Source organism: Lynx rufus, unplaced genomic scaffold (genome assembly GCF_022079265.1).
Source record: "Lynx rufus isolate CCGP_SWC_20201006 ecotype Redwood Valley unplaced genomic scaffold, mLynRuf1.p SCAF_1, whole genome shotgun sequence".
In the NCBI taxonomy this organism is placed as follows: domain Eukaryota; kingdom Metazoa; phylum Chordata; class Mammalia; order Carnivora; family Felidae; genus Lynx; species Lynx rufus.
The window spans coordinates 707,625-734,862 of record NW_025814823.1 but is presented as its reverse complement, the minus strand read 5'-3'; the positions used below and the strand labels follow the sequence as shown (position 1 = coordinate 734,862).

Sequence of the window (27,238 nt, the reverse complement as noted above, 5' to 3'; positions counted from 1 at the left end):
TGAGAAAGAAGCCATCTGAAGAAGGCAAGCATCAGGATTACAACTGCATGACATTCCGGAAAAAGCAAAACTAGAGAGAAAGTAAAAAGACGAGTGGTTGCCAGGGGTCAGGGGGTAGGAAGGGATAAGCAGGACAGAGGATGTTCAGGGCAGTGGCACTCTGAATGACACCAATGGTGGGGTACATGTCATTACAATGTGTTAAAACCCCAAGCTGCACAACACCAAGGTGAACCCTCAGGTAAACCAGGGGGTTTGGACGGGAACAGTCCATGCAGGTTCACTGGGTTCAGTGGATACGCCACTCTGGCGATAGAAGTTGGCGGGGAAGTTGTGCATATGTGGAAACAGAGGGTATTTAGGAACCTCTGGGCTTTCGGCTCAACTTCACCGTGACTTAAAACTGCTCTAAAAATTATGTCTATTAAAAAAGCAACAACTACAGCTTACGCAGTTTTGAGAAAATGTCCGTAAGCCAAATTACAAGCATAATTAAGGTTTTAAGGAGTCACTCCTAGGCAAGACTGTGTTAAGTTTAAAAGTCTGAGGACCTCAAGGACTTGCGGAAAAACAACTCATATGGCACTTACTAAACGTATGAGCTTTTGAGAACAGAAACCTGGCAGGACTTCCACGCGACAATCTTTTCCCGTTCCACACCTCTAATGATGACGTGTCCGAGACGACTCTGTGACCGAACCATGGCACATTCACGCACACTTACGTCTCTAAATGATTCTTCAGCAAGTCGTACACCAACACGTTGTTACACTGCTTCGCAAAATGCAGGGCACTATTTTGGTGCTTTGACAAAATATTGCAGTCAGCTCCACATTCAATTACAAGTCGTACGATATCAGAATTTCCTCTTTTACAGGCCTATGACAGGAAAAAAGGAGTAGTAATCACTTAACTGCAAAATAAGAGAACTACCCATCAGTGTTTGTCCCCTTCTCCACACGTGAGCCCAGGTGTTCTTCGAGAAGAGGACAGAAGGTCAGAGAGGGGGGGAGAACACGGTTATCAGGTCTCACCCACGGTTACAAACTGTGACATTAACGACAGGTGGCATATGCTCCTTTTAGTCCGCGAACAGTACCGAAATCTGTGCTACGTTCAATCTCCTCCCTGACTCCTGGGGAAACGGGCAAGTCTGAGGAAGGTACTTCTGTCCCAAGACAGAACAAACACCAGGCCTTTCTAAGCTCTGGCGTGCTCCACTCTTCAGACCAAGTTCTGTGCCCTAGCAGCCGATACCTCAGCACCCAGACAAGTGAGATCCTCTTGGGAATCTCTAAGGGAGCTCTCTTAGCATCACAAAGTAATTTCAAGATTTTCCTAGAAGCTGCTTTAAAGGAGACTAATTAAGCACAGATACAAATCTGAATCCAGCAAATCTAAGATGGAGCTGGATGCAGTTCAAAGACCATTTCGAGAGTAAAAAGACCTACACCCAGGCTCTCTCCTGTCTCTGTTACTTACCGGCTTTGTGACTTCAAGTAAATCCCTTAATTCTGAGTCTCACTGTTTCCACTTGTCAAGAGGGGATAACGGTACTTCTGCCTCACGACACTGAGGCTGAAATTAAAATAATATATTGTACACAGATATACAATGGAATCCTACTTGGCAATGAGAAAGAATGAAATACGGCCTTTTGTAGCAACGTGGATGGAACTGGAGAGTGTTGTGCTAAGTGAAGTAAGTCATACAGAGAAAGACACCGTATGTTTTCACTCTTATGCGGAAGGGGAAAAAAAAAGTTACAGAGAGGGAAGGAGGCAAACCATAAGAGACTCTTAAAAACTGAGAATAAACTGAGGGTTGATGCAGATGGGGGAGGGGAACGTGGCTGATGGGCACTGAGGAGGGCACCTGAGCACTGGGTGTGGTACGGAAACCAATTTGACAATATGTTTCAATATTAAAATATATATAATATATATTGTACATGGAACAGGGCCAAGCCGGTAAGCTTTCCCACAAGAACAATGCCATGTCGTGTGCTACTGAGCACGCGGGACAGCATTTCTACAGAGCAGGTGTCTAAGCCGTGTAATCGCTAGGTCAAAGGGCCTGCATCTAGTGACAGATCTGACAAATGCCCTTCAAAAGCATGTAACCCTGTGGTTCTCACTGGGGTGGTTTTGCCCCCAGGGGAATTCAGGCAATGGATGGAGACATTTCTGGTTGTTACACCTGAGGGTGGGTACTATGTCACCTGGTGCAGAGGTCAGGGATGCTGTGACACATCCTACAAGTGATCTGGCCCACAATGTCAGTAGCAGGAAGGGTGAGAGGCCCCTGCTGGGACCAGTTATATGCCCAACATTAGGGGGTGAGAATGTGGTTTCTCCACCCCCTCACATTCTGGTAATGATCAAGTTTATACATTATTTCTGAGATGAAAGGTTTTTTATTTTGTTTTAAACATTTCTGAAAATCTTTCCCCAGGTTTATTTCTTCTAATTCTCACATTCAATAAAACCAATTTAATATACTAAATCTAAGTAAAGCTTAAACAATAGGTGCCCCCCAAAACCCAACACAAACAAAAACCAAAGCAAACCAAAAAAATAAAAAACAAAATTAAATACATTTATAGGCAGTCTAATTTAGACAACAGTTTATTACGTATGCTTAAGCTCCTCTCTGGGAAGAAACAAGAAACCATCCCTCGACCTCCTCCCCTCTGGGCACTGCCTTCCTCCTTTCCAGACCAACTCCTAAGTGCCAGCCACATCCAGCATCCACCTTCCCAGCCCCTGCAATCCCGCATCCCTCAAACCCAATACAAACTCTGCCCGGATGAGGGCACCAACACCCTCTGCAGTGCTAACCCCCAAGGGCAATTTCTCCCTTTCCCCCAATTTCTCAGCCCACTGTTCTTTGGCATCTCTGCCCCACAGATGCTTCGGGCCAGCTCACTCAGGATACCTCTCCCTCCTGATCTTCCTCCTCCTCTGGTCTTTCCTATGTGGCTGCCTTCTCTGACCGTTCTTTCCCTTCCAAATCTCAGTGGTGACCCAACTCTCAGCCTAGGGCTGTAATCATGTTGTCTACACAGATGAACCCAAATCTGAATATACAGCCCACACCCTTCTCCTGAGCGAAAGATCACAATGTGAAACATCTGAGCATTTTCAGCTCAAATGCAACCCCACTCCCATTGTATACTGTCTGTGTTCCCTAAATTAGCAAACAGGATTACAAGCATAGCCGTCAATTACCAAGTCCCAGGAACTCTACCTCTTTAAAACACTGGTCTACCCACTTCTATCTCCACTGTCACTACCTGGGTACAGACTATTATTTCACTTAATTTAAAAAATGTCCCCTATATGTCTGCTAACTCCTGGTCTTTTATCCAATTCCTTCCCCCTACTGACCTAGGGGGACATTAAAAACAATCACCTTTCTTCCGATTATGTTTCTCCAGCTTAGTGGCTCCTGAACGCTCTCAGGATTAGGTCATCCTAATTCCTGTGTCTGCGCTCACTGCCCCGTGCGCACCTCCACACACCTGACTACTCGGGTATCTGCTGAGCAGCATGTATCCGGTGATTTCGCGGTAAGACAAAGTTTTAATTCATGCTTTGGGGTGCCACCTCTACTCTAAACATATGGCAACAGGAACACATAAAGGAAAATTAAAATTCGAAAGTAGGGCTCCTGAACAAAATAAGCATTTCCGCGAACCGGAAGTGAAACAGCAGCACAAGGAGTGAGTTCGGCCGAGGGGACAGGTGATGCTGGCCTTGAGAGTACAAAGATTCAAGACCACACTGAGGCCCGGGCCCAGTGGTAACTTGAGCCTGTACCTGTGCTCTCACTGACTCAGGAAACGCAGCTGAAACTCAGTACGGCCAAGAAACACCTACTCGGATTAAGAGCTTGCACCAACCTGTATCTAGGAAGGGGGCAGTAAGACAGAGCCTCCCTCCGTGCAGGGAACTAACACGCGGTGTGATGTCAGGACCTGTTATGTCCTAACAGCATCTTAGGCCGGGAATTTAGAACTGCCGCAGGAACATTCTAGACTGGGCTAGGCCCCAGGAGAGGCAAATACAAAACTGTTGTAAACAGAGAGGGGCAATTAAAGGGGGAGATATGTAGGAAGCTTTAGCAACCTTCCATTCAAAACAGTCATCAAACCACAACTGCAAACACACACGAAGAAATCTGATTCCACTCACGTAAAACCACTGATTCCACTCACGTAAAATGCAAGCACACCGTGCTCTTTCCCACTCCCAGGTGTCAGTACACATCTTACTCCAGCTTCCGCTCACACAGCTCATCCCTGTCAGCTTATGTATCATTCTGTGGGATGCAGCTCAGCCACCCATCACATCCACCGTGTCTCACCTCTTTTAAAAAGAAAAAAAAAATTTTTTTTAAATCTTTATTTATGTATTTATTTAAAAAAATTTTTTTTAAACATTTATTCATCTTTGAGAGACAGAAAGAGGGAGACACAGAATCTGAAGCAGGCTCCAGGCTCTGAGCTCTCAGCACAGAGCCCAATGCGGGGCTTGAACTCATGAACCGTGAGATCATGACCTGAGCCGAAGTTGGAGGCTCAACCGACTGAGCCACCCAGGTACCCCTAATCTTTATTTTTGAGAGAGAGAGAGAGAGAGACAGAGAGAGAGAGAGAGAGAGAGAGACAGAACAGGAGCTGGGAGGAACAGGGAGAGAGGGAGACACAGAATCTGAGGCAGGCTCCGGGCTCCGAGCTGTCAGCACAGAGCCCAACACGGGGCTCAAACTCACAAACCATGAGTTCATGACCTGACCTGAAGTCAGAGGCTTAACCGACTGAGCCCTCAGGTGCTCCTTACCTCTTTTTTTTTTAAAGTAATCTAAACCCAACGTGGGGCTCAAACTGATGACCCCAGAGATCAAGAGTCATATGCTCTACTGACTGAGCCAGCCAGAAGCCCTGTCCTGTCCGGCCTTGAATCCACACTGCTAGGCCTGCTACCAACTTTCATGTGATTCCAGAGCTCTCTGTGCTTATTCCTATTACATTATTGTTCACGCCAGCTTTTAACTGCTTCTTTGCTAAACGGTTTCTCTTACACATCTGTGTCCTGTTCCCCATCCTATTCTCGGCCCCCAGCAGACTGCCTGGCAGAGGCATCTGTGAAGAGCGAGGGAGTAGGTGACCCGTGTGAAGTATTTACCTTCATTAGAGCAGTCTCACCGTTACTCTGCTGGACATTTACAAAAGCTCCTGCTTCCAAAAGAATAGCCACTGTAGTCAGGAAGTTCTATTTAAAAAAAAAAAAGCAAATTTAATTCCCAAAATTCTTTAGAAGATATTTTTTGACGATTTGAAATTTTTAGCCATCAGGAAAAATACTCAGATTCTATCCCAAGCAGGTTGGTGAACACGGTTCTTCACTGTGCCCTCCTGCTCAGGCTCCACACAGCCACACGCCCTTTGCCAGCAACTTCGATCTCAAGTGGAACCACTGGTTTCAACCTATGAATCTCTGTGTATTAATCTTTTAAAAAGATAATATGTGGCAATATTTTCATTAAATTCTTAACCAAAAGGAACATTTAATTTCAACTGGAAAAGATTTTTAATTTTTTTAAATGTTTATTTATCTCTGAGACAAACAGCGTGAGTGGGGGAGGGGCAGAGAGAGAGGGAGACACAGAATCTGAAGCAGGCTCCAGGCTCCGAGCTGGCAGCACAGAGCCGGACGTGGGACACTTAACTGACTCAGCCACCCAGGTGCCCCTCAACCGGAAAAGATTTTTAAAAGATCTAACATTGAAACCAGTATTAGTACCTCAACCAGAGGTCCTTTTACTTTTTCTTTTTTTAAAGTAAACTCTGTGCCCAACATGGGGCTTGAACTCATGACCCCGAGATCAAGACTCGCATGCTCTACCAACTGAGCCAGCCAGGAGCCCCCAGGGTCCTTTTTCAATATAAATCACTTCCCACTACGTGAATCACATTTTGAAAATTCAATTACAAAGTACAGCTACTAATTAACAAAAATCTATTCATGACAAGTCTGAGATGAACTGAAATATGAGACTCTAAAGCTTTGTGACTATATGAGAGTTACATTTCAGGACAGGACAGAAACAGACCGTCCTAGTCCACAGGTAGGAATTCCTACGGACTAAGAAACTGAGGGCTCTTGAGTTCCCAACCTTCTCGGCTGCGTGAATGAGGGCGGTGGTCCCATTCTTCTGTCTGCCATTCACCTTGGCCCCTTTCCTGATGAGGAGCCTCAGCAGGTCGTCTTGCCCTCCGGCTGCGGCGAGCATCACCAGTGTCATCCCGCTTGAATCCTTCATTGGTTTTGTTGAGGAAAAGACATGTCAATGTCTATCAGAAAAATTCCAGAACTAAGTCTCTTCACCTACGATGTTTCAACGTGAAATCGCTGAAGTATACTGATTTAAGCATCTACCTAAGTCTTTCACTAAAATATCCTTATTTTTATTTAAGTTTATTTATTTATTTTTAATAATTAATCTCTACACCCAATGTGGGGCTTGAACTCACAACACTGAGATCAAGAGTTGCACCACACCGTCTTCTGACTGAGCCAGGCAGGTGCCCCTCACTAAAATATCCTTATTATAATCAGAAACTAATAACCTTCACAATTTCTTTAAATGTCATAAAAATTTTACAACTTCCAGGTATTAATGTTCTAAAGGCCCGTCAACATTCTGCACGACATACTGATGAATAGTGCACCTTGATGCTATAAAAATGGCAAAGGTACTTATTTATTTATCGCACATTTCAGGTGAGAAAGCCTCCTTGTGTTCTAGGTAAAACAGGTGAAACTCACATTCGTGATAGTTGCTTAGCTGGCCAAAGATCTGAGGTTAGAAATGACCACTAGAAGTGACCTAAGTCCAAGGGTAACTGAATGCTGTCTGGATTAGACAAATGGCCTCTACAAAAGCTAACTGTTGGGAAATGACAGTTTGATTGCTCAAGGGATGAAGAAGAAAATTCAGAAGCAGGAAATAGGACACTGATATGATTGGTTTCTAAGAGGCTATGACAATCTAGACAAATTAAAATACTTTATAAAAAATTTTAATGTTTATTTATTTTTGACAGAGAGAGAGAGACAGAGAGGGGAGACAGAGCACAAGTTGAGGAGGGGAAGACAGAGAGGGAGACACAGAATCCGAAGCAGGCTCCAGGCTCTGAGCTGTCAGCACAGAGACTGACACGGGCCTCGAACCCACAAACGCGAGATCACGACCTGAGCCGAAGTTGGATGCTTAACTGACTGAGCCACCAAGGCACCCCTAAAATACTTTAAAAAGAGATAAAATTACATAAAGTTGACAAAAAATAAAAAGCCAAAACATTTCCAATCATTTGAAATAAACACATGGGAAAATCAAGCCATTTATTAAATGCCATTTGATAAAACCAAGTTCTAACAAGGTGAGTTAATTTGGCTACAATCTGAAAGTTTAGCAGAATTCACCTGCATGAGCAATCTGAACACAAATGTAAGAAAAATTAACTGAAATAAGGTAGTGCACTTCCTCTCATCTGCAAATTACCTTATTACCACAAAACATATTAGAGGGAAAAAAACCTTTTTTCTAACTTAGTAAAGTTCCCTGTAGCTGCTAGGCTTTTTATTAATGAAGACCAAGCTACCTAAGAATGAAAGTAGGGAAAAAAGCACCAGATAAAACCCAACATCCATCCCTGATAAGAACTTCAACAGATAGACAAAAGGAAGTCTGCTGTCCACTAGAAACCAACAACAGCACAACAGAAAAAGGATCTTCACACAGCCTCAGGGGAAAGCCACCCTCAGATGAGAGACAGAACAGGATCGCCTGCATCAGAACTCTTCTGCAAAATGTCACCAAGTTTACAAGACCAGAAAAAGAAATATTACTGTGCACGAAGGAAACAAAACAGTTACTTTTCAGCAGATGATCATATTCTCTACCCAGAGAATAATTTAAAAGTTATTAAAGTAAGAGAATTTCAAAGTGACCAGAGACCACACACACACAGAGATCAATAGCCTCACCGAACACCTGTAATAACGTGTTAGAAGACAAAATATGGGAGGAAAAAGATCCTAATGATCACACTAAGATAATTTAAAAATTATCAAATATGTAGGAAAGCATCTAAACTAAATGTTCAAGAACCGTATGAAGGAAAAAACTCATAAAACCGCTTTAGGAATAAATGAAGAGCTGAATGAATGTAGAGTTATCACGTTCTTATTTGGAGGACTCAAATGTAAAAAATGTCAATTCTCAGCCAAGTTTATCTATAGAGTTCATACAATTAAAAAAATGCTTTGAATGTTTAATTATTCATTTTTTTTTTTTTTAATTTTTTTTCAACGTTTTTTATTTATTTTTGGGACAGAGAGAGACAGAGCATGAACGGGGGAGGGGCAGAGAGAGAGGGAGACACAGAATCGGAAACAGGCTCCAGGCTCTGAGCCATCAGCCCAGAGCCTGACGCGGGGCTCGAACTCACGGACCGCGAGATCGTGACCTGGCTGAAGTCGGACGCTCAACCGACTGCGCCACCCAGGCGCCCCTTAATTATTCATTTTGAGAGAGAACGCACACACACAAGCAAGGGAGGGGCACAGAGAAGGAGAGACAGAATCCCAAGCAGGCTCGGCACCATCAGAGCAGAGCCCAATGCGGGGTTCAACCTCACAAACCACATCATGACCTGAGCTGAGATCAAGAGTTGGATGCCTAACTGACTGCACCACCCAGGTGCCCCAGATTTCATGCAATTTTAATCAAAATCCCAATAATTTTTTTGAACCATAATCTCTGAAGATTAAACCTAAAAATCCACCACGAGAGCATGAAAACTAAAGAAGAAAATATAAAAATCTCTTGTAAGTAAGACAAGACACCCAAAAGCCATAAAGGAAAGGACTGACAGAGGTGACTATCTAAAAATAAAAATCCTCTGGGGCGCCTGGGTGGCTCAGTCGGTTAAGCGTCCGACTTCAGCTCAGGTCATGACCTCACAGTTTTTGAGTTTGAGCCCCATGTCGGGCTCTGTGCTGACAGCTCAGAGCCCGGAGCCTGCTTTGGATTCTGTGTCTCCCTCTCTCTGCCCCTCCCCTGCTCACGCTCTGTCTCTCTCTCAAATGAATAAACATTAAAAAATAATAATAATAAAAGAATAAATAAAAATAAAAATTCTCCAAGCTTAAAAGACTCAGACACAAGGAGTCATTTTATGCCCTCAAGCAGCAGAGGTTCAACCACAGACAGAACCACAAACAAAACCAGACAGGTCACAGCTGAACCAAATGGTCACTGTAGGGGTTGGAATTACAAGGTCTGTAATTTTCTACATTATACATCTCTACTGTGCTTTCAGTTTATAAAGTGAACATTACTTTTATAACATTTTATTTTAGAGAGAGAGAGCACGAGCCAGGGAAAGGGATATGGGGTGGGGAGGGGGAAGAGAGCATCTTTCTATTTTTTGAGAGAGAGACAGAGACAGAGAGACAGAGACAGAGTGAGCACAAATGATATAGGGAGAGAGAATCTTAAGCAAGCTCTATGCCCAGTGCAGAGCCCGACTCAGGGCTCGATCTCATGACCTGGAGCTGAACAAGAGTCAGATGCTCAACTGACTGAGTCACCCAGGCACCCCTACTTTTATAATTAAAAAAAATTTTTTTTTAATGTTTTGAGAGAGAGAGAGAGAGAGAGAGAGAGCGAGCAGGGGAGGGGCAAAGAGAGAGATACACACAGAATCTGAAGCAGGCTCCAGGCTCTGAGCTGTCAGCACAGCTCAAAGCGGGGGCCTGAATTTATGAACCGCGAGATCACAACCTGAGCCGAAGTTGGTGCTTAACCGACTGAGCCACCCAGGCGCCCCCTTACTTTTATAATTTTTAAAATATGAAAAGTAAAACTGAATTATGTGAAAAGCGCTACTTTCCATCTTTATTTCATGAGATTTTACTAAGATGTATTACCTCTTGGTCCAGGTTATAGTCTTCATTTGAATTAAGTGCAACCTTCACAGCAATGTAATCCCCATTTTTCACAGCATCCCTCAATAAATCTACAATGAAAGAATTAAGATAAATTAGGCTTCACACATCTAGATTCATGAAAAGAATCTCCAAAATTCCCACACTACTCACTACTCGGAATTGCATCTGCCGTAGTAAAACTCTCATCTTCCCCATCAAGATGCTTTTGAAAATCTTCTAATTTCATCCACTCCAACTTCAAGTCCATGCCCAAACTCAAAATCTGTTGTCTGCCATCTGGAACACAGAAGAGGCTTATTAATACACTTTTTTTCCCTGTAACAATGCCATTTTCTTAAGTTTGTAGTGTCTTTTGAAAATTTTTTTAACGTTTTATTTTGGAGACAGAGACAGAGTGTGAGCAGGGGAGGGGCAGAGAGAGGGAGACACAGAATCTGAAGGAGGCTCCAGGCTCTGCGCTGTCAGCACGGAGCCTGATGCAGGACTCGAACTCACGAGCCACGTGTGAGATCATGACCTGAGCCGAAGTCAGATTTTAACCAACTGAGCCATCCAGGAACCCCAAATCTCTTAACATTTCTATCTTTGGCCATTCTTCTTGGATATATATTTCCTCCAATCATTTATGTAGGTAAAGCCATTCTAAATGTGTAAACCAAACTTGTATGTAAATAAAAGCCACTGATCCTTCAGACTCAGCTCCAAACTCTCCTCCTGAAAGCCCTCTGTGCTCCCTCCTACCCATAAAGCAAGTGCTAGTTTCCTCCCTCAACTGTCTGACCCAGGGGCTCGTTAACATTAGGAAAGGACATGTTGATCCACTATCGGCCGTGCAACAAATAAGATTTGAACATAACTCATTAGGGAGTAATTCAAAACAACTGTGCTCTTTTTTAAAGTTTTTTATTAAAAGAATTTTTAATATTTATTTTTGAGAGAGACAGTGCGAGCGGGGGAGAGGTAGAGAGAGAGGGAGACACAGAATCGGAAGCAGGCACCATGTTCCAGGCTCCGAGCTGTCAGCACAGAGCCCAACGCTGGGCTCGAACTCACGAACTACGAGATCATGACCTGAGCCGAAGTCAAATGCTTAACCAACTGAGCCACTCAGGGCTCCAAAAAACAACCGTGCTATTTTAGAAAGTAAAAAGCATAAATATTTTATGGTCAGAGTTAAAGTATTTTCACCTAAAACCAATTCCTCAAATTTTACAAATGTTAGGCAGTTAATCTTGCCATCGAGATGAAGTTTGTAAAAGACATGCAAGTAAATGAAGGAAATTCTTCCAAAGCTCTTGATTCAAGCCAACACTTCTCTTTGCACCTCCAAGAGCATTCCACTGTAGCAACAGCACAACCTTCGGAGCTGCACATCCTGGATTTTCTACATCCCAGCTCCACATGTCAGCTGCATGGCTCTGAGTAAGTCACATCAAGTTGCCTTACCTCACCTTCTGAATAGCAGTAGTAATAGTAAAAGCAGCTACCGTTCAGTAAGAATTAGCACATTTAATCCATACACAATAACCTGTAAGGGGATACATGTTACAGGTAGGGTGAAGAGGTTCTGGATCTGCTCAGACACACATCAGTAAGCCAAGAGCCATATTCGTACTGTGACATATCTGAGCCCACAGCTGGACCTCCTCACTCTAGCACGGCACCGTGGTACCACGAAAAAGATCCGGGAAGCAGGACACATGAGGGTTTGTATCAGCTGAGAGAATATGGCCTAATTTACAGGACTCTTACAAAGTAACAAGAAAAGGTTATGCTTCAGCTCAGATTTTGGTCTCTCACGTAGCAAACTGGTTCAAAATCCTATGTTCGTTCCTACCAAGTACTGGATCTTGATTCAGCATCTGGTAATTTTAACTTTTTCTCTTTATTTTTAATAAACTTTATTAGTTTTAATTTAAAATTTTATTTTTAATAACGCTAAAGAATGTGTTAGGAGGTGAACATCAGTGAACACAGCACTACCTTGAGCACAGAACCATGCCAGGACCTAAACACTCCCACCTGGTACCCGCCCTCCTCCAACAGTGATGTTAAGGATCCATAATTTGAATGTCATTCTCTTTCATTCTTTTAAAAATGGTTTTGCCATCGGGGCACCTGCGTGGCTCAGTCAGTTGAGTGTCTGACTTTAGCTCGGGTCATGATCTCACCGTTCATGGGTTCGAGCCTGGCGTTGGGCTCTGTGCTGACAGCTCGAGCTGGGAGCCTGCTTTGGATTCTGTGTCTCCTCTCTCTGCCCCTCCCCTGCTCATGCTCTGTCTCACTATGTCTCTCAAAAAAGAATGAATGTAAAAAAAAAAAAAATTAAAGAAAGAAATATATGCAGAACTGTAGGTAATTTTTATATATTGGCCTTATATCTAATCACCTGTTAAACATTTAACATTTCTAAAAATTTGTGGATTCTTTTGAGTTTTCTACATATATGATAACATCTGATAATGAACAGCTTTTTGGGGGAAGGGAGAGGGGAGGCCTCCTTCCCAAAGGCTTGTATCTTTTGTTTTTCACTCTCTTACTGTACTGGGTAGACCTTAGAATAATGTGGAATAAAAGCAGTGACAGATGTTTGCCAAAAGTTTAACGTTCTTGAGAAAGCTCCCTTTTAATTTTTAATTTACATCCAAGTTAGTTAGCATATAGTATAATAATTATTTCAGAAGTAGATACCAGTGATTCATCCCCTACATGTAATACCCAGTGCTCATCCCAACAAGTGTCTTCCTTAATGCCTTACCCATTTAGCCCATCCCCCCTCATAGCCCCTCCAGCAACACTTGGTTGTTCTCTGTATTTGAGTCTTTTATGTTTTTTCCTCCTCCTTGTTTTTATATTATTTTTGCTTCCCTTCCCTTATGTTCATCTGGTTTGTATCTTAAAAGTCCTCATATGAGTGAAGTCATATGATACTTGTCTTATTCTGACTGACTTATTTCGCTTAGCATAATACCCTCTAGTTCTATCCACATAGTTGCAGATGGCAAGATTTCATTCTTTTTGATTGCTGAGTAATACTCCATTGTATGTATATATGTGTGTATATATACATATATATATACATACACACACATATATACATGTATACACACACGTATAAACATGTATACACCCCCTCCCCACATATATACGTCACATCTTTATCCGTTCATCTGTCGATGGACATCTAGGCTCTGTCCATACTTTGGCTATTGTCGATAGTGCTGCTATAAACACTGGGGTGCATGTGCCCCTATGAAACAGCACACCTGTATCCCCTGGATATACACCTAGTAGTGCAATTGCTCGTAGGGTAGTTTTAACTTTTTAAGGAAGCTTCATACTGTTTTCCATAGTGGCTGCACCAGTTTGCATTCCCACCAGCAGTGCAAAAGAGATCCTCTTTCTCCGCATCCTTGCCAACATCTTTTGTTGCCGGAGTTGTTAATGTTAGCCATTCTGAGAGGGCTGAGGTGGCATATCATTGTGGTTTTGATTTTATTTCCCTGATGATGAGTGATGTTGAGCATTCTTTTCATGTGTCTGTTAGCCATCTGGATGTCTTCTTTGGAAAAGTGTTCATTCATGTCTTTGGTTCATTTCTTGACTGGATTATTTGTTTTTTGGATGTTGAGTTTGACACGTCCTTTATAGATTCTGGATACTAACCCTTTATCTGATATGTCATTTGCAAATATCTTCTCCATTCCATCAGTTGCCTTTTAGTTTTGCTGATTGTTTCCTTCACTGTGCAGAAGCTTTTTATCTTGATGAGGTCCCAATCGTTCATTTTTGCTTTTGTTTCCCTTGCCTCTGGAGACGTGTTGAAAAAGAACTTGCTGTGGCTGAAAATCCTAGATGATTTTGATGGATTCCTGTCTTAACGTTTAGGTCTTTCATCCATTTTGAGCTTATTTTTGTGTAGGGTGTAAGAAAGTGGTCCAGGTTCATTTTTCTGCATGTCGCTGTCCAGTTTTCCTGACACCAATTGCTGAAGAGACTGTCTTTATTCCACTGGATATTCTTTCCTACTTTGTCAAAGGTTAGTTGGCCATATGTTTGTGGGTCCATTTCTGGGTTCTCCATTCTGTTCCATCGATCTGAGTGTTTTTGTGCCAGTACCAGACTGTTTTGATGATTACAGGTTTGTAATACATTATTATATCATAAATGCCAGCCCAGCCCCAGGAATGTTCATGCAACCACACTGTTGCAGAGGCCTGGAGACTGTGGCCAGGTGCCAGCCTGCCCCAGAAAAAGTTCACATGATCGCGTGGCACCAGTGTTTCAGGGATTAGGGTCTATAACAACACACATCTGGCACCAGGCTTCACCCCCCTCTTCACATCCTTGTTCCAACACCAGCAAACGTGGCTGTTCTCCAGGGTTTGCCGAGACCTTTGCCTGTTGGGGGGAGGCCACACAGCCTCTACCAAATGTCCTCTCGGCAGGGGAAACACTGTCTCTCCCTGTGTGGCCTAAGGACCCTGAGGACCTTGCTCTCTGCTCCTGGGGATGCACCCTTCCCACCAGAACTCTGCCAGGTATTGAGCTGTGGAGTTTCAGACTCTATACTCCCCTGTTCATAGAGTCTTAATGCTATCCAAACTCTCTTCCTTTCTCTTTTCTTCCTTTCTTGGGAATTCCCTTATGGGTATTTCTACTCTCTTTTTCTCTCCAGCTTCTTTCAAGGGGAGTGCTTTTCCCGTACTCTCCCTACTTTCTCTGTCCTCTCTCTGCAAGCAAAAACAGATCCCTACCCCTCTGCGGCTTCTCTCTACCCCAGTTCACCTCTCTGCACTGTGTACCTGCTGAGTTCTGTGGTTCAAGTTGTGCAGACTGTTGTGTTAATCCTCAGATCAATTTTCTAGGCGTGAAAGAGGGTTTAGTGTTGATCTGGCTGCATTTCAGGGACGAGAGATGCAAAAAACTTCCATGCTGCTCCACTATCTTGACCGTTCCCCGAGAAAGCTCCCTTTTATTAATTTGTTAGGTTTTGTTTTTTAGAAATTGAGGATGTTTCTGAATCAATTTCTCCTTTACTCACTGAATTCCTAAGGACTGCTAACTATTAGGTTATGTTATATTATAATAGGTTATGTTCTTACATACAGCTAGGTTCAATTGCCTAACGTTTTGTTTGGGATACTTACATCTGAGTTCATGAGTAAGCTTGACCTGTCACTTTCCTTTCTTACAAAGTTTCTTTCTCATTATGGTTCTGAAAGTATAATGGGCCCAAGGAACAAGTTAGCATTCTTTATTTTAGGAAGACTTTTTTATAATTTTGGTAAGCTCTTGTATTGAAACTATCTGTGCCTGGTGTTAAATTTTTTTTTTTAATTTTTTTTTTTACATTTATTTACTTTTGAGAGACAGAGAGCAAGCGGGGGAGGGGCAGGAGACACAATCCAAAGCCTGCTCCAGGCTCCAAGCAAGCTGTCAGCACAGAGCCCGATGCTGGGCTTGAATCCATGAACCATGAGACCAGGACCTGAGCCAAAGTCGGACGCTCAACCAACTGAGCCACCCAGGTGCCCTGTAGTGTTAAATTTTTAAGGCTATTTTAAATTACTATTTCACATTCTTTTTTTTTTTTAACATTTATTCATTTTTGAGAGACAGAGACAGAACACAAGCAAGGGTGGGGCAGAGAGAGAGAGAGAGAGACATTCAGACAGACAGACAGACTTCAAAGCAGGGTCCAAGCTCTGAAGCTGTCAGCACAGAGCCCCACGTGGGGCGCGAACTCACAAACCACAAGATCATGGCCTAACCGACTGAGCCACCCACATGCCCCTCACATTCTTTAATAGCTGTAAAACTACTCAATTTTTGTATTTCTTTTTGGGTCAGTTTTGTTAAACTATATTCTCCCAGGAATTTTCCCATTTCACTCTATTTTCAAATCTATTGGTAAAAAACTGCTCACAGAATTATCTTTTTAATCTGTACACAATCTACAATCATGTCTCTTTTCTCACTGGAAATATTGTTTGTTTATGCATTCTCTTTTCAATTTTCATTCTTTAGTCAACATTGGTAGAAGCTTGTCTATTCTATTAGTCTTTTCAGTGAACCAACCTATGGCTTTACTGATGTTCCCTACTGTTGGAAGGAGGTCATTGAGAGGATATGACTTTGGGTTGACACAAGCAATGAGAGGCTTTTCTTCAGAAGGTTCCACCCACCATTTCATACTAGGAGCTATTTCAAGGACATAGCCTTGAGAGTTTAAGGTGTTGTTGAGACTATCTGGACTAAGTATGTGACTGAATCCAGTTAAAGCCTCTATATAAACTTTTAAGATTCACAGGGAGGGGTGCATGTGTGTGCGTTGTGTGTGCGCACATGCGCAGACTGATCTACTCGACTTGTGGCAAACGAAGGCAAGTCTCCTATGTAAAGTCCCTTGCGTATTAAATCTGCCACCTATCAATCTGGAGTGGCCGGCCTCTTTCTTTGGTTACTTCCTGTACTCCCCAGACAGGCTGGATTCAGATTTCACCCAGGGAAGTCTGGAGTTTGCAAACCAACACCTACTATCTGTTCTTTATTGTTTAATATCCCAACAGCAGAGCCACTATTTGGCATGTGCCCTGTGGGCAACCTCTTTCGTCCCCTTTGTCTACTCCTCCTAGAAGGTGTCCCAATTTCCTGTAAGCTCAGCAATGTATCAGAAAGTATGTTTTACATAGTATTCAGAATCCAGCTGTATTGCAGTATGAGAGTCACCCACACTATCTAGCCTGCCATACATCTGGAAATATTTTATTTTTATTTTTATTTGAGAGAAAGAGCAAGAACACGCAAAGGGCAGAAGAAGAGAGAGAATCTTAAGCAAGATCCATGCTAATCGTGGAGCCTGACGTAAGGCTCAATCCCATGACCCTGGGATCATGACCTGAGGCTGAAATCAAGAGTTGGTGGCTCATATGACTGAGCCACCCAGGTGCCCGCTGAAATACTTAAAAAATTCTCTTTGGGGTGCCTGGGTGGCTCAGTCGGTTAAGCAGCTGACTTCAGCTCAGGTAATGATCTCCTGGTTCGGGAGTTCGAGCCTTTTGTTGGGCTCTGTGCTAACAGCTTGGAGCTGGAACCTGCTTCGATTCTCTCTCTCTGCCCCTCCCCCACTTGCATTCTTTCTCTCTCTCAAAAACAAAGAAACATTAAAAAACAATTTTTTTTAATTCTCTTCAATTGTTTCTCAAGATTTACAAATAATAGAGTTTTACCAGGTTAATCTCTTTTGTTTATTGTGTCCTAGTTTTATATACATATGTGTGTGTGTGTGTGTGTGTGTGTGTGTGTGTCTGTGTGTGTGCACACACTCTTCCCCACAGCTACTGTACTCTGAATTCTATCCATGATTCTCTCTCCTTGGCAGCCAATTTCAACATCCCCAGGATAGCATTTATAATATAATTTTATTTTAGCAAGTGTTATTGCAAAGTTAAAAGGGTAGAATACAAATAAGTCTGTATTTGATAATTTTCTGAAAGAAATCTAATGAGATATACAATCAGACTGCTTGGCAAGAGTAGGTAATGTAGAAAACCAAAAATCTTTATAATTTCTAAATGTGCTAAAAGCAAAGTATAGGAACTCAGAAAATACCTGTTTAATCAATTTAGAAGTCACAGAATGACTTAAGTCTTCAAGATAAAAATGTGTTTCTTTGGAAGGGTCAATAAAACCTACTTCATTACTTCCTGATCAGAATTATACTGGGAGAGAGGAGTTAGAAAAGTGAAATATGGTACATTATCCTGAAAAAATACTGCAAAATAATTACAAACATACTTACCAGAATTCTCATCTGCTTGGCTCATACTATCCAGAACCTCTTGATCACCTTCTGCAGCTATATAAGCCCAAGTATCAGTTTCATCTCTTGTATTTCTCCTTTCTTTAAGTAACTGCTTGTTTTCCTTGGTTTTGTGATCTTCTGTGATTTTATAATCTAGTGGTATTTCTTCTCTTTTCCGATTAGTCTCAGGAAAATCATTTTTTTCTTCTGGAGTTAATTTAAATAAATCAAATGCATTTCTGATTTCCTTAAATGCTAGTGAAAAAATAAAATTGAGAATAAATATGACTCACAAATTTCTGTTGTAATCAAAAGAAAATCTAGGTATTAAAGAAATAGTAAGAATTTGAAATTTTTACTAGGATCTGTCTTGGTTATAAAGCGTGATCAGATTTACTATCAAAGCTGTGAACTTGTTTCAACTGGCCTTTCTACTGCCTGCTCAATATTTAGAAAGGTGTCTGAAGTGAATGGCTGTTAAACTAGGTGTTCGGAACTACTGCCTGTTTTGACAAAGGCCTACTGAAGATAGTGAGCCTCAGAAAAATCCTAGTCTCAGGACACCACTGTCCTTCTGCTAAAACAACTGCCTACAACTGTATCCCAAAGTTAACCTTGCACGAAAATGGCTCTTGGTGGAGAGTGGGGGAAACTGAAGGGTGCCAGCACACTGACCATGCACCTGGTAAAATTATACCTGATGTCTGTAAAAATCTACTTAGCTTTTAACTAAACATAAAAGTGGAAAGAAGATGGGGTGCCTGTGTGGCTCAGTCAGCTAAGCCCCCGGCTTCGGCTCAGGTCATGATCTCACGGTTCATCGTTTCAAGCCCCACATCGGGCTCTATGCTGACAGCTCAGAGCCTGGAGCCTGCTTTGGATTCTGTGCCTCTCTGTCTGCCCCTCCCCTGCTTGCACTCTGTCTCTCTCTCTCTCTCTCTCAACAATAAATAAACATAAAAAAATTAAAAAAACAAAGTGGAAAGAAGAGTGGCAAAACAACAGATATGACATAATAACCCCCAAAAAGGGCAGAATAGAAAAAAACTAGGAAGAATTCCTAAACTCAGGGTACAAGACAGATAGATTTTATCAGCAGGGATGTTGAAAATTGGCCTCCTAGTGAGTACCATTATAAAAGGAATGAACAGCAGTTTAAGAGTACATATTCCAAGTGTATGTGAGGAAGAAAAAAATTAGTTCCAACTATACTATATTTTGAATCCCTAATCTCGACTCTGAAGAATGATACATGCTTAAAATATGGTACTTTGAATAGATACCCCTAAGTTATAACTACTTTATGCAAAATCCATCAAAACAAGTGGTCCTTCCCAGCTTCCTATAATACTCTAACTTACTGCTAAGTCCCAACCCAAGCTGTAACCAAAATCTAATTTGAATATTACTTCAGCCATATACAGACTTGGGTGGGCGGGGGGAGGACAAGAAATTACCTATCTTTTAGAATCACTGCTTCATGAGAACATGTGTTCCAAGTACTTTTGGTACATGAACTAAAATATCCAGTGGGGTTTATTTAAATACTATAATGGTGAATGCTTTATAAAGTACCTGATTCTAGTATTGACATGTCATGGATTCTCAATTATGGGGTATCTTGATGTGATACAAAATTTAAATTCAGTATCATATTTATATAAATGACTCAGCGCTTAAATACAATTAACGTATTAACAGTGGTTTGTCTCATTTAGCATCCATCGTAAGAGACCTTTACTCTTCCACCACAACAGATTTACAATGTACTAGATCAAGTACTAGTGTACTCCATCAAAAGGAGAAACAAAAGTGAACAGAAGAGAAAAAAATTACAGAAATATGAACTGTCATATAATAAAGTAACTGTTTAAACAAAAGTAGCATAAAGTTCTAAATTCTCCAGTGAATGAAATTTTCTAGTTCTGTGACACTGCAGGTTAGAAAAGAGAGACTGTCTTCACAGTAAATTAAATTTTTGTATAAAAGACTGCAATGGTAAAAGGTAAAATGTTAGTATTCACACTCACTCTTTAATCCCTTTGGCTCTTTACGACCTTTTTCTTCCTTGTCCAAATCCTGCCTTTTCTGGTATTTTTCTTTGGGTTCATTTTTTTTAATCTCTTTCTCCTAAAAGAGACATATGTAAGATCCAAAACAAGGACAGAGAAGGAACTGATACTATATATCTGAAAATTGGAAAACGCAGGTTCCTGGCATCAGTGACTGTCTTTTGGGTACTATGGCACATGACCATGGATTATTATATCCTTTTGAATGTCAACTGCTTCTTCAATCAAGATTATCCCTCAACTCTGATGATTTATAAAAATATCAAATTCAAAACTCAACACCTCACTCTTATTTTTTTTAATTATTAAAAATAAAGAAAATTCCAAAAAATCTTCCTACACTCCTACTAACCAAACATGACTATTTTTATGTCTCCACATTCTCCCCTCTGATCATTGTAAATTTGCATAATTTTGTTGTTTAAAGTTCATTTTCCTTTATTTACATCTCACAGATATTTTTACATGACTGGTTTCATATTTACAACTTTCCTCACTGTAACATTTTAGAACCTTTTCTATTTTTGCTACAGTGACCTCATAATTAGTATTTCAATGGACAGGTAATAGTCCCAAAGCTGATACAGCAATATTTTCCTAATCATTTCCCTCATGGAAATGGTATGGTAGACAGACTGGCATGAGTTTTAGTGAGGCTAACACTGCCATAAGTATCTTTGTATACCTAGCTTTTTCTTCCTTTAAAATGACTTCCTTAAGATAAATCCACAAACACAGAATAATGGATGGAAAAAAAAAGATCTTTTTCATAGCCCATGATACTGTATATATGTATACCTTAATAATGTGGAAAATATTTCCATTTTGAAAAGCCATATGAAAATAATTTTTATAATAATGGGATAACTCCTATTAAACACATTTTTGTAAGATTAAAAAAATTCATAATGTCAGTGCTTATTATTTAAGTAAAAAAGTAGTATATTTTTAAGACAATAGGAAAAATACCAAGTAAGGTATGAAAAGCTAAGCTGATGAAGCTTATTTTCAGTTTTACTACACAATGTTACACATCATCTGAGTAGCCCTGAAAAAAATCCTTGTTTTGTTCACAAATTAGTCCTCAATTTTCTAGTCGTAGTCTAAAAGAAAGCAAACTTTAAGACTAAGAGATTAGTGTGGGAGGTCCAGAAGCTGGATGGTCTTCACCATTTATAACTACCTATTCTAATCACACATTAAGGAACTCCCTAACCACAGAAAAACTATTCTTATAGCTTGTTACACCGTTTCCACTTTGTTTTTGTAAAGTTTCTTGAACACTCAAAGGAGTGCCAGCTTGACAGGAGCATTTCTGTACTCCGTAAGATTTTTACTGCCCTTCAACTGATCCCCCCAAGTACTTACCTCCCCAGCTGAGTCAGCAGACCTGAGGCCTCTCTCTTCCACACCTGCTCTTGAACTCTTCTGTGTCTGGGCAGGTGCAGGTATCAGCTTATCTAACTCTGTGGTGCTTCTGCCTCTGTCCTGACTCCTTTGCTTCTTATGTACAGGTTTCTTCTCTAGGAAAAGGTTCCTGTTTTCTAGTGTTTTGCTCTCTCTGAGTTCCTCAGTCTTTCTCAGTTTTTTCCTTTTTCTCTTTGCTTTGACATCAGCATCTTCATCGGCACTCACAGAGCCATCTGGCTGTTTATCAAAAACATCCTGAATTGCATCTTGCCCTGCTTTGTCTTTTGCACTTTTAATCTTCTGTTTCTCTTCTCTGTTGTCAGAATGAAAATCTTCATTGTCATCTTCTTGAGAAGGGGAGTCATTAAGTACACTTGATTCAGATTCCAACTGAGATTCAACACATTTCTCTTTTTTTGTTTTTCTGTTTTCTTTGGAATCTTCTCTTATTTTAGCCTTTAAATCTCTTCCTTCACCCTTTTTAACTTTCTTTAATTCCTTAGTTTCTTTTGTGTCCTCTTTTTTGGGCTTTTTGGATTCCTTTATTTCTTCTTTGGCTTCCGAAATTCTTTTCTTTGTCCTTAAATCAAAAACTAAACTTTCAGAAGAGCTCTCCAGGTCTGGTTTGGATTTATCTTTTAGTTTCCCAGTCTTTGCTTTTTTCTTTTTCAGATCATCTGGGCTTTTCTCTTCTCTATGCCTCAATTTTTTCTTTTTCTTCTTTGGAGAAGTATCTTCTTTTGTCTCACTTTGCTGATCACTATCAGAATTTGCCTCAAATATGTCATTATTTAAGGACAGTTTCTATAAGATATAAAAAAGACTTAAATACTCATTAACATAGTAACTGGAAAAGTAGTACGAATGAAATCTAGTAGTAATTTTTCTCCCCGAGTTTCTCAACTTCTTAAAATTATTAATTGAAGTTGTATATTACCTATGTCTCTGATTTAGCAAATGGGTTTTGGTTGTGATACTGAGCATCATTTTAAAATGAAAGCAGATAAACACAGTGAAAAAAACGTTAGTGCCACTGAAGGTCCTAAACTAAAGCAGAAGTGAGTAATAACAGCCTTATGAATGGTGTGTTTTACATGATCTGAAGTTCAAATTTTCCAAAAACACCAAAAAAGTTATCTGTACAGAATTGGCTGTCAAAAAAGTAGTTATCAATCCAAAAGCAAAGTTTTTTTAAGACTGAATCCTAGATGTCCTTAAATTTGCTGTTATAGGGGCGCCTGGGTGGCGCAGTCGGTTAAGCGTCCGACTTCAGCCAGGTCACGATCTCGCGGTCCGTGAGTTCGAGCCCCGCGTCGGGCTCTGGGCTGATGGCTCGGAGCCTGGAGCCTGTTTCTGATTCTGTGTCTCCCTCTCTCTCTGCCCCTCCCCCGTTCATGCTGTGTCTCTCTCTGTCCCAAAAATAAATAAACGTTGAAAAAAAAAAAATTTAAAAAAAATTAAAAAAAAAAAAAATAAATTTGCTGTTATATTTCACAGTTACATACGGAATAAGCAAGACTGTACACAAATCTTACTTCCCCAACTGATTTGATTTGTGTTGTATAATCTGAAATACCTCCTATGGAAAATAAAGTTTCCTATTCTAAAAAAACAAAACAAACAAAACCCCTAAATAAACAAACAAAACCACACCTTAAAAATATAATATGTATAGGGGCGCCTGGGTGGCTCAGTCGGTTTAGCATCCGACTTCAGCTCAGGTCATGATCTTGCGGTGTGTGAGTTTGAGCCCCGCGTCAGGCTCTGGGCTGATGGCTCGGAGCCTGGAGCCTGTTTCCGATTCTGTGTCTCCCTCTCTCTCTGCCCCTCCCCCGTTCATGCTCTGTCTCTCTCTGCCCCAAAAATAAATAAAAAATGTTGAGGGGCGCCTGGGTGGCGCAGTCGGTTAAGCGTCCGACTTCAGCCAGGTCACGATCTCGCGGTCCGTGAGTTCGAGCCCCGCGTCAGGCTCTGGGCTGATGGCTCGGAGCCTGGAGCCTGTTTCGGATCCTGTGTCTCCCTCTCTCTCTGCCCCTCCCCCGTTCATGCTCTGTCTCTCTCTGTCCCAAAAATAAATAAAAAACGTTGAAAGAAAAAAAAAAAATTTTTAAATAAAAAAATGTTGAAAAAAAAAATTTTAAAAGCAATAAAGTAGCTAAAAACTAAAGTGGGAATAGAAGAGAAAAACAAAAGACCTGGATAATCAGCTCTGTGCATAATCTGTAATAGATTAAAATTTACAGCTTTATCAAATGATCTAAGATTTATTTTATTTTAATTAGCATAAAAATCAGACATAAGAAATGTGTTAATAATGCAGACAAAATATAAAGTATGCACTGTACAGTAGTAACATGAATAGTACAGAATATATTCTTAAGGTACATAAAAACAAGATGCTCAAATCATGGACAAATAAAGTTCTGACATGTTTTTAACCCCCCACTTTCACCTTACTGTTGACTGGAAGGAAAATATTAATCAACACGTACAAACTATACTTGTTCATCAACCGTGATCATAGGTTGACGACAGAAAGAAGAGTTTGGCAAAAATCAATATAAGCATTCTATGAGAATCAAGTGGCTATACACAATTTATAATAGGAATACTATATATTTTATTACCATTTGTAAATTTTTACTGCACATTCCTTATACCAGTAAAATTTGTAGTAAGTTTATTATACTAAAAAAAGAAATATGAACTAACATATGATACCTGAATATCCTTCTTGACTGGCTTAGCTTTGTTCTCCACAACTTTCTTCCTAAATTCGAGAAGAACTTCTTTACAGTCCTCAAGATGAATCTCAGGCTCCCAAGTATCATCATCTGATGTGTACCCTTTCCATCGAACTTTGTAAAGGATTTTACCCTGTTACAGAATTAAAAACAGGCAAATAAAGGACATTAAATTTGATAATATAAGTGATTAAATTTCCGAAAACATAAAACCCTGATAATGCATGAATGAACTTGAAATGGAGATTAACATCATTATAAAGTATGTTCATCTCTTGAAGCAAGTGGGTTTAAGAAAAAACAGTGCCACACCAGGGACGCCTGGGTGGTTCAGTTGGTTAAGCGTCCAACTTTGACCTAGGTCATGATCTCGCCATTCCTGAGTTTGGGCCCCGTGTCAGGCTCTGTGCTGACAGCTCAGAGCCTGGATCTTGCTTTGGATTCTGTGTCTCCCTCTCTCTCTGCTCCTCCCCCACACACGCTGTCTCTCTCTCTCAAAAATAAATAAATGTTAAAGAAATTAAAAAAAAAATGAAAAAACAGTGCCACACCAAAACTAAAAATAAACAAATGGGACTATATCAAACTAAAAAGCTTCTACACTACAAAGGAAACCACTAATAAAATGAAAAAGCAACCTACTGAATCGGAAAATATTTGCAAATCACATGTCTGATAAAGGGTTAATATCCAAAATATATACAGAACTCAAACAACTCAATAACAAAAAACCCTCAAACAATCTGATTAAAAATTGGGCAGCAGATCTTTCCAAAGAAGACATATAGATGGCCGGGGGGGGGGGGGAGGTGTGGAGTACAGATGGCCAACAAATACATGAAAAGATGCTCAACACCACTAATCATTAGAGAAATGCAAATCAAAAACACCATGAGATCTCATTATAAAAAAGAAATAACAAGTATTAGGAAGGATGAGGAAAAAAGGAAACCCCCTGTGCAATGTTGGTGAGAATGGAAACTAGGTTAGCCGCCATGCAAGAACAGTATAAAGGTTCCTCAAAAAATTTAAAAAACACAAACTACCATATGACCTAGCAATTCCATTTCTGGGTATTTATCTGAAGAAAACAAAAACGCTAACTTAAAAAGATATATGTACCCCCATGTTCACTGCAGCATCACTTCAACAGCCAAAGAGTGGAAATAGCCCAAGTGTCCTCAACAGATGAATGAAGAAAATGTGGTACGTGTGTGTGTGTGTGTGTGTATACACACACTTATGTATACGCACATGTGCGTGCGCGCGCACGCACACGCACACAAATGGAATATTCGACCATAAAAAAAGAATGGAATCTTGCGCCTGGCAACATGTCTGGACTTCAAGGACATTATACTAAATAAAATAAGTCAGACAGAGAAAGACAAAACTGCATATTCTCACTTATGTATGGAAGGTAACAAAACAAAATGAAAACCCAAGCTCACAGATAAAGACAACAGACGAGGTTGCCAGAGGCAGGGGTTAAGAGTAGAAGATACAGATGAAGGGGGCAAAAGGCACTTCCAGTCATAAAACAAGTCATGGGGATGTAATGTGCAGCATAGTGACCATAGTTAATACTGTATTGCATACTTAAAAGTTGCTAAGAAAGCAGATCTTAAAAGTTCTCATCGTAAGAAAACGTTTGTAACTATGTAAGGTAACAGATGTTAACTAGACTTACTGTGATGATTTTGCAGTGCATAAAAATATTGGATCATTATGTTGTACACCTGAAACTAATACTAATACTACTGGTATATGTCAATTATACCTCAATTTTTAAAAATTAAAATACATAAACAGTATTACTGATCTACTTTTCATAAATTGAAGATTGAGGTCCTTCTCTGATTATATAAGCAACATGTAATCTTTGAAAATCAATAAAAAGCAGGAAAAAACCCAAAAACCACCCACAGAGTATTGATAACGATTTGACCTATTTCCCACTCTTTACATTTACAAATGTATTTACAAATATGTAATTATAACTACGTATTAAACACATATTGCTTAGAACGCTAAGTGTATCATTTAGATACTTATCTAATACTATGATTTTACTTTCTTTTTTCACTTAGATATGGAACACTTCTTGTTTTAGTATTTTTCAAAAGCATGATTTTTACTGATTGTTTTAAATACAATAAAAAATACAAAAAACCTCTCCCTTTGGAAACCAAAGGTTGTTTTGTTTCCAATTTCTTTTTAAACAAAGCTGTTACATACTTGTGCATCTCTCATCAGGTTGCTAGAATAAAGTCCCCAAAGACAGATCAATTGGGTCAAATAATAAAGCCATTTAAACACTGTTAAGGGGTACCTGGGTGGCTCAGTTGGTTGAGCCTGCAACTTTGTCTCAGGTCATGATCTTGCAGTTTGTGGGTTTGAGCCTTATGTCAGACTCTGTGCTGACAGCTCAGAGCCTGGAGCCTGCTTCAGATTCTGTGTCTCCCTCTCTCTCTGCCCTACCCCCATTCACACTGTCTCTCTCTCCCAAAAATAAATAAACATTAAAAAAATTTTTTTAACACTGTTAAAACACACTGCCAGAAAAAAATATTTCTAGAAAAGATGTTCCAATTTACATTTCCACAAGATAAAAGAGCTCATCTCTGTATATCTCTGCAAACTATAGCAGGGCCTATCTCCAATTTTAGTTTGGTCATTCTGTGAGCTAAGAATGGTTTTTACATTTTTAAATGGTTGAAAACAAATCAAAAGAATAATTACATACAAATCAAGTGCTTTACAATCTGTCATGCATGGCTTAAATCTTGGCATTTATTAGCTCATTTAATCTTTACAACAACCCTGTGAAGTACTATTACTCATTTTATAGAGGAGGAAACTGAAGCTTCTAGAAAAAGTAACTAGTAAAGATTACACAGCTAAAAAGTAATTCGGCTGAAATTAACACCCAATGGCACTTAACCAGCTTCTGCATATGAAAAGTTATCCAACTCTGTGAGGATAGTATGTAAAGTATCCAAAGGTGGATGCAGTTAACATATCCTAGTGAGGTCCCAAGAGAGAAGATCACGGTCTTTTAGAGAAGGAAGGATTTTTAGGATAATGAGGTCATGCCTTCCCCATGAACATTAACTTTAAAAGCTAATTTTGCCTCTCAACCTACAAAGTATAATATTTACTATATGGCAATTTACCAAAGTC

The 27,238-nt window shown here is 40.3% G+C and overlaps 1 protein-coding gene across 5 annotated transcripts in view; it reads right to left on the bottom strand.

Annotated features, from left to right (window-relative positions):
- The window catches only part of MPHOSPH8 (M-phase phosphoprotein 8), a 52,716-nt gene that overhangs the window by 7,573 nt on the left and 17,905 nt on the right, over positions 1 to 27,238 (bottom strand). For 4 of the 5 annotated variants that reach the window (XM_047077380.1, XM_047077381.1, XM_047077391.1 and 1 more), the window contains exons 2-10: positions 24,033 to 24,188; positions 21,270 to 22,115; positions 19,860 to 19,959; positions 17,827 to 18,084; positions 10,173 to 10,298; positions 10,002 to 10,090; positions 6,181 to 6,321; positions 5,190 to 5,276; positions 725 to 879 (exon numbers count right to left, since the gene is read on the bottom strand). In XM_047077380.1, the coding sequence (XP_046933336.1) occupies positions 725 to 879; positions 5,190 to 5,276; positions 6,181 to 6,321; positions 10,002 to 10,090; positions 10,173 to 10,298; positions 17,827 to 18,084; positions 19,860 to 19,959; positions 21,270 to 22,115; positions 24,033 to 24,188 (1,958 nt within the window). The remainder of the gene's footprint in view (positions 1 to 724; positions 880 to 5,189; positions 5,277 to 6,180; positions 6,322 to 10,001; positions 10,091 to 10,172; positions 10,299 to 17,826; positions 18,085 to 19,859; positions 19,960 to 21,269; positions 22,116 to 24,032; positions 24,189 to 27,238) is intronic. The other variant, XM_047077385.1, reaches the window with a different exon arrangement.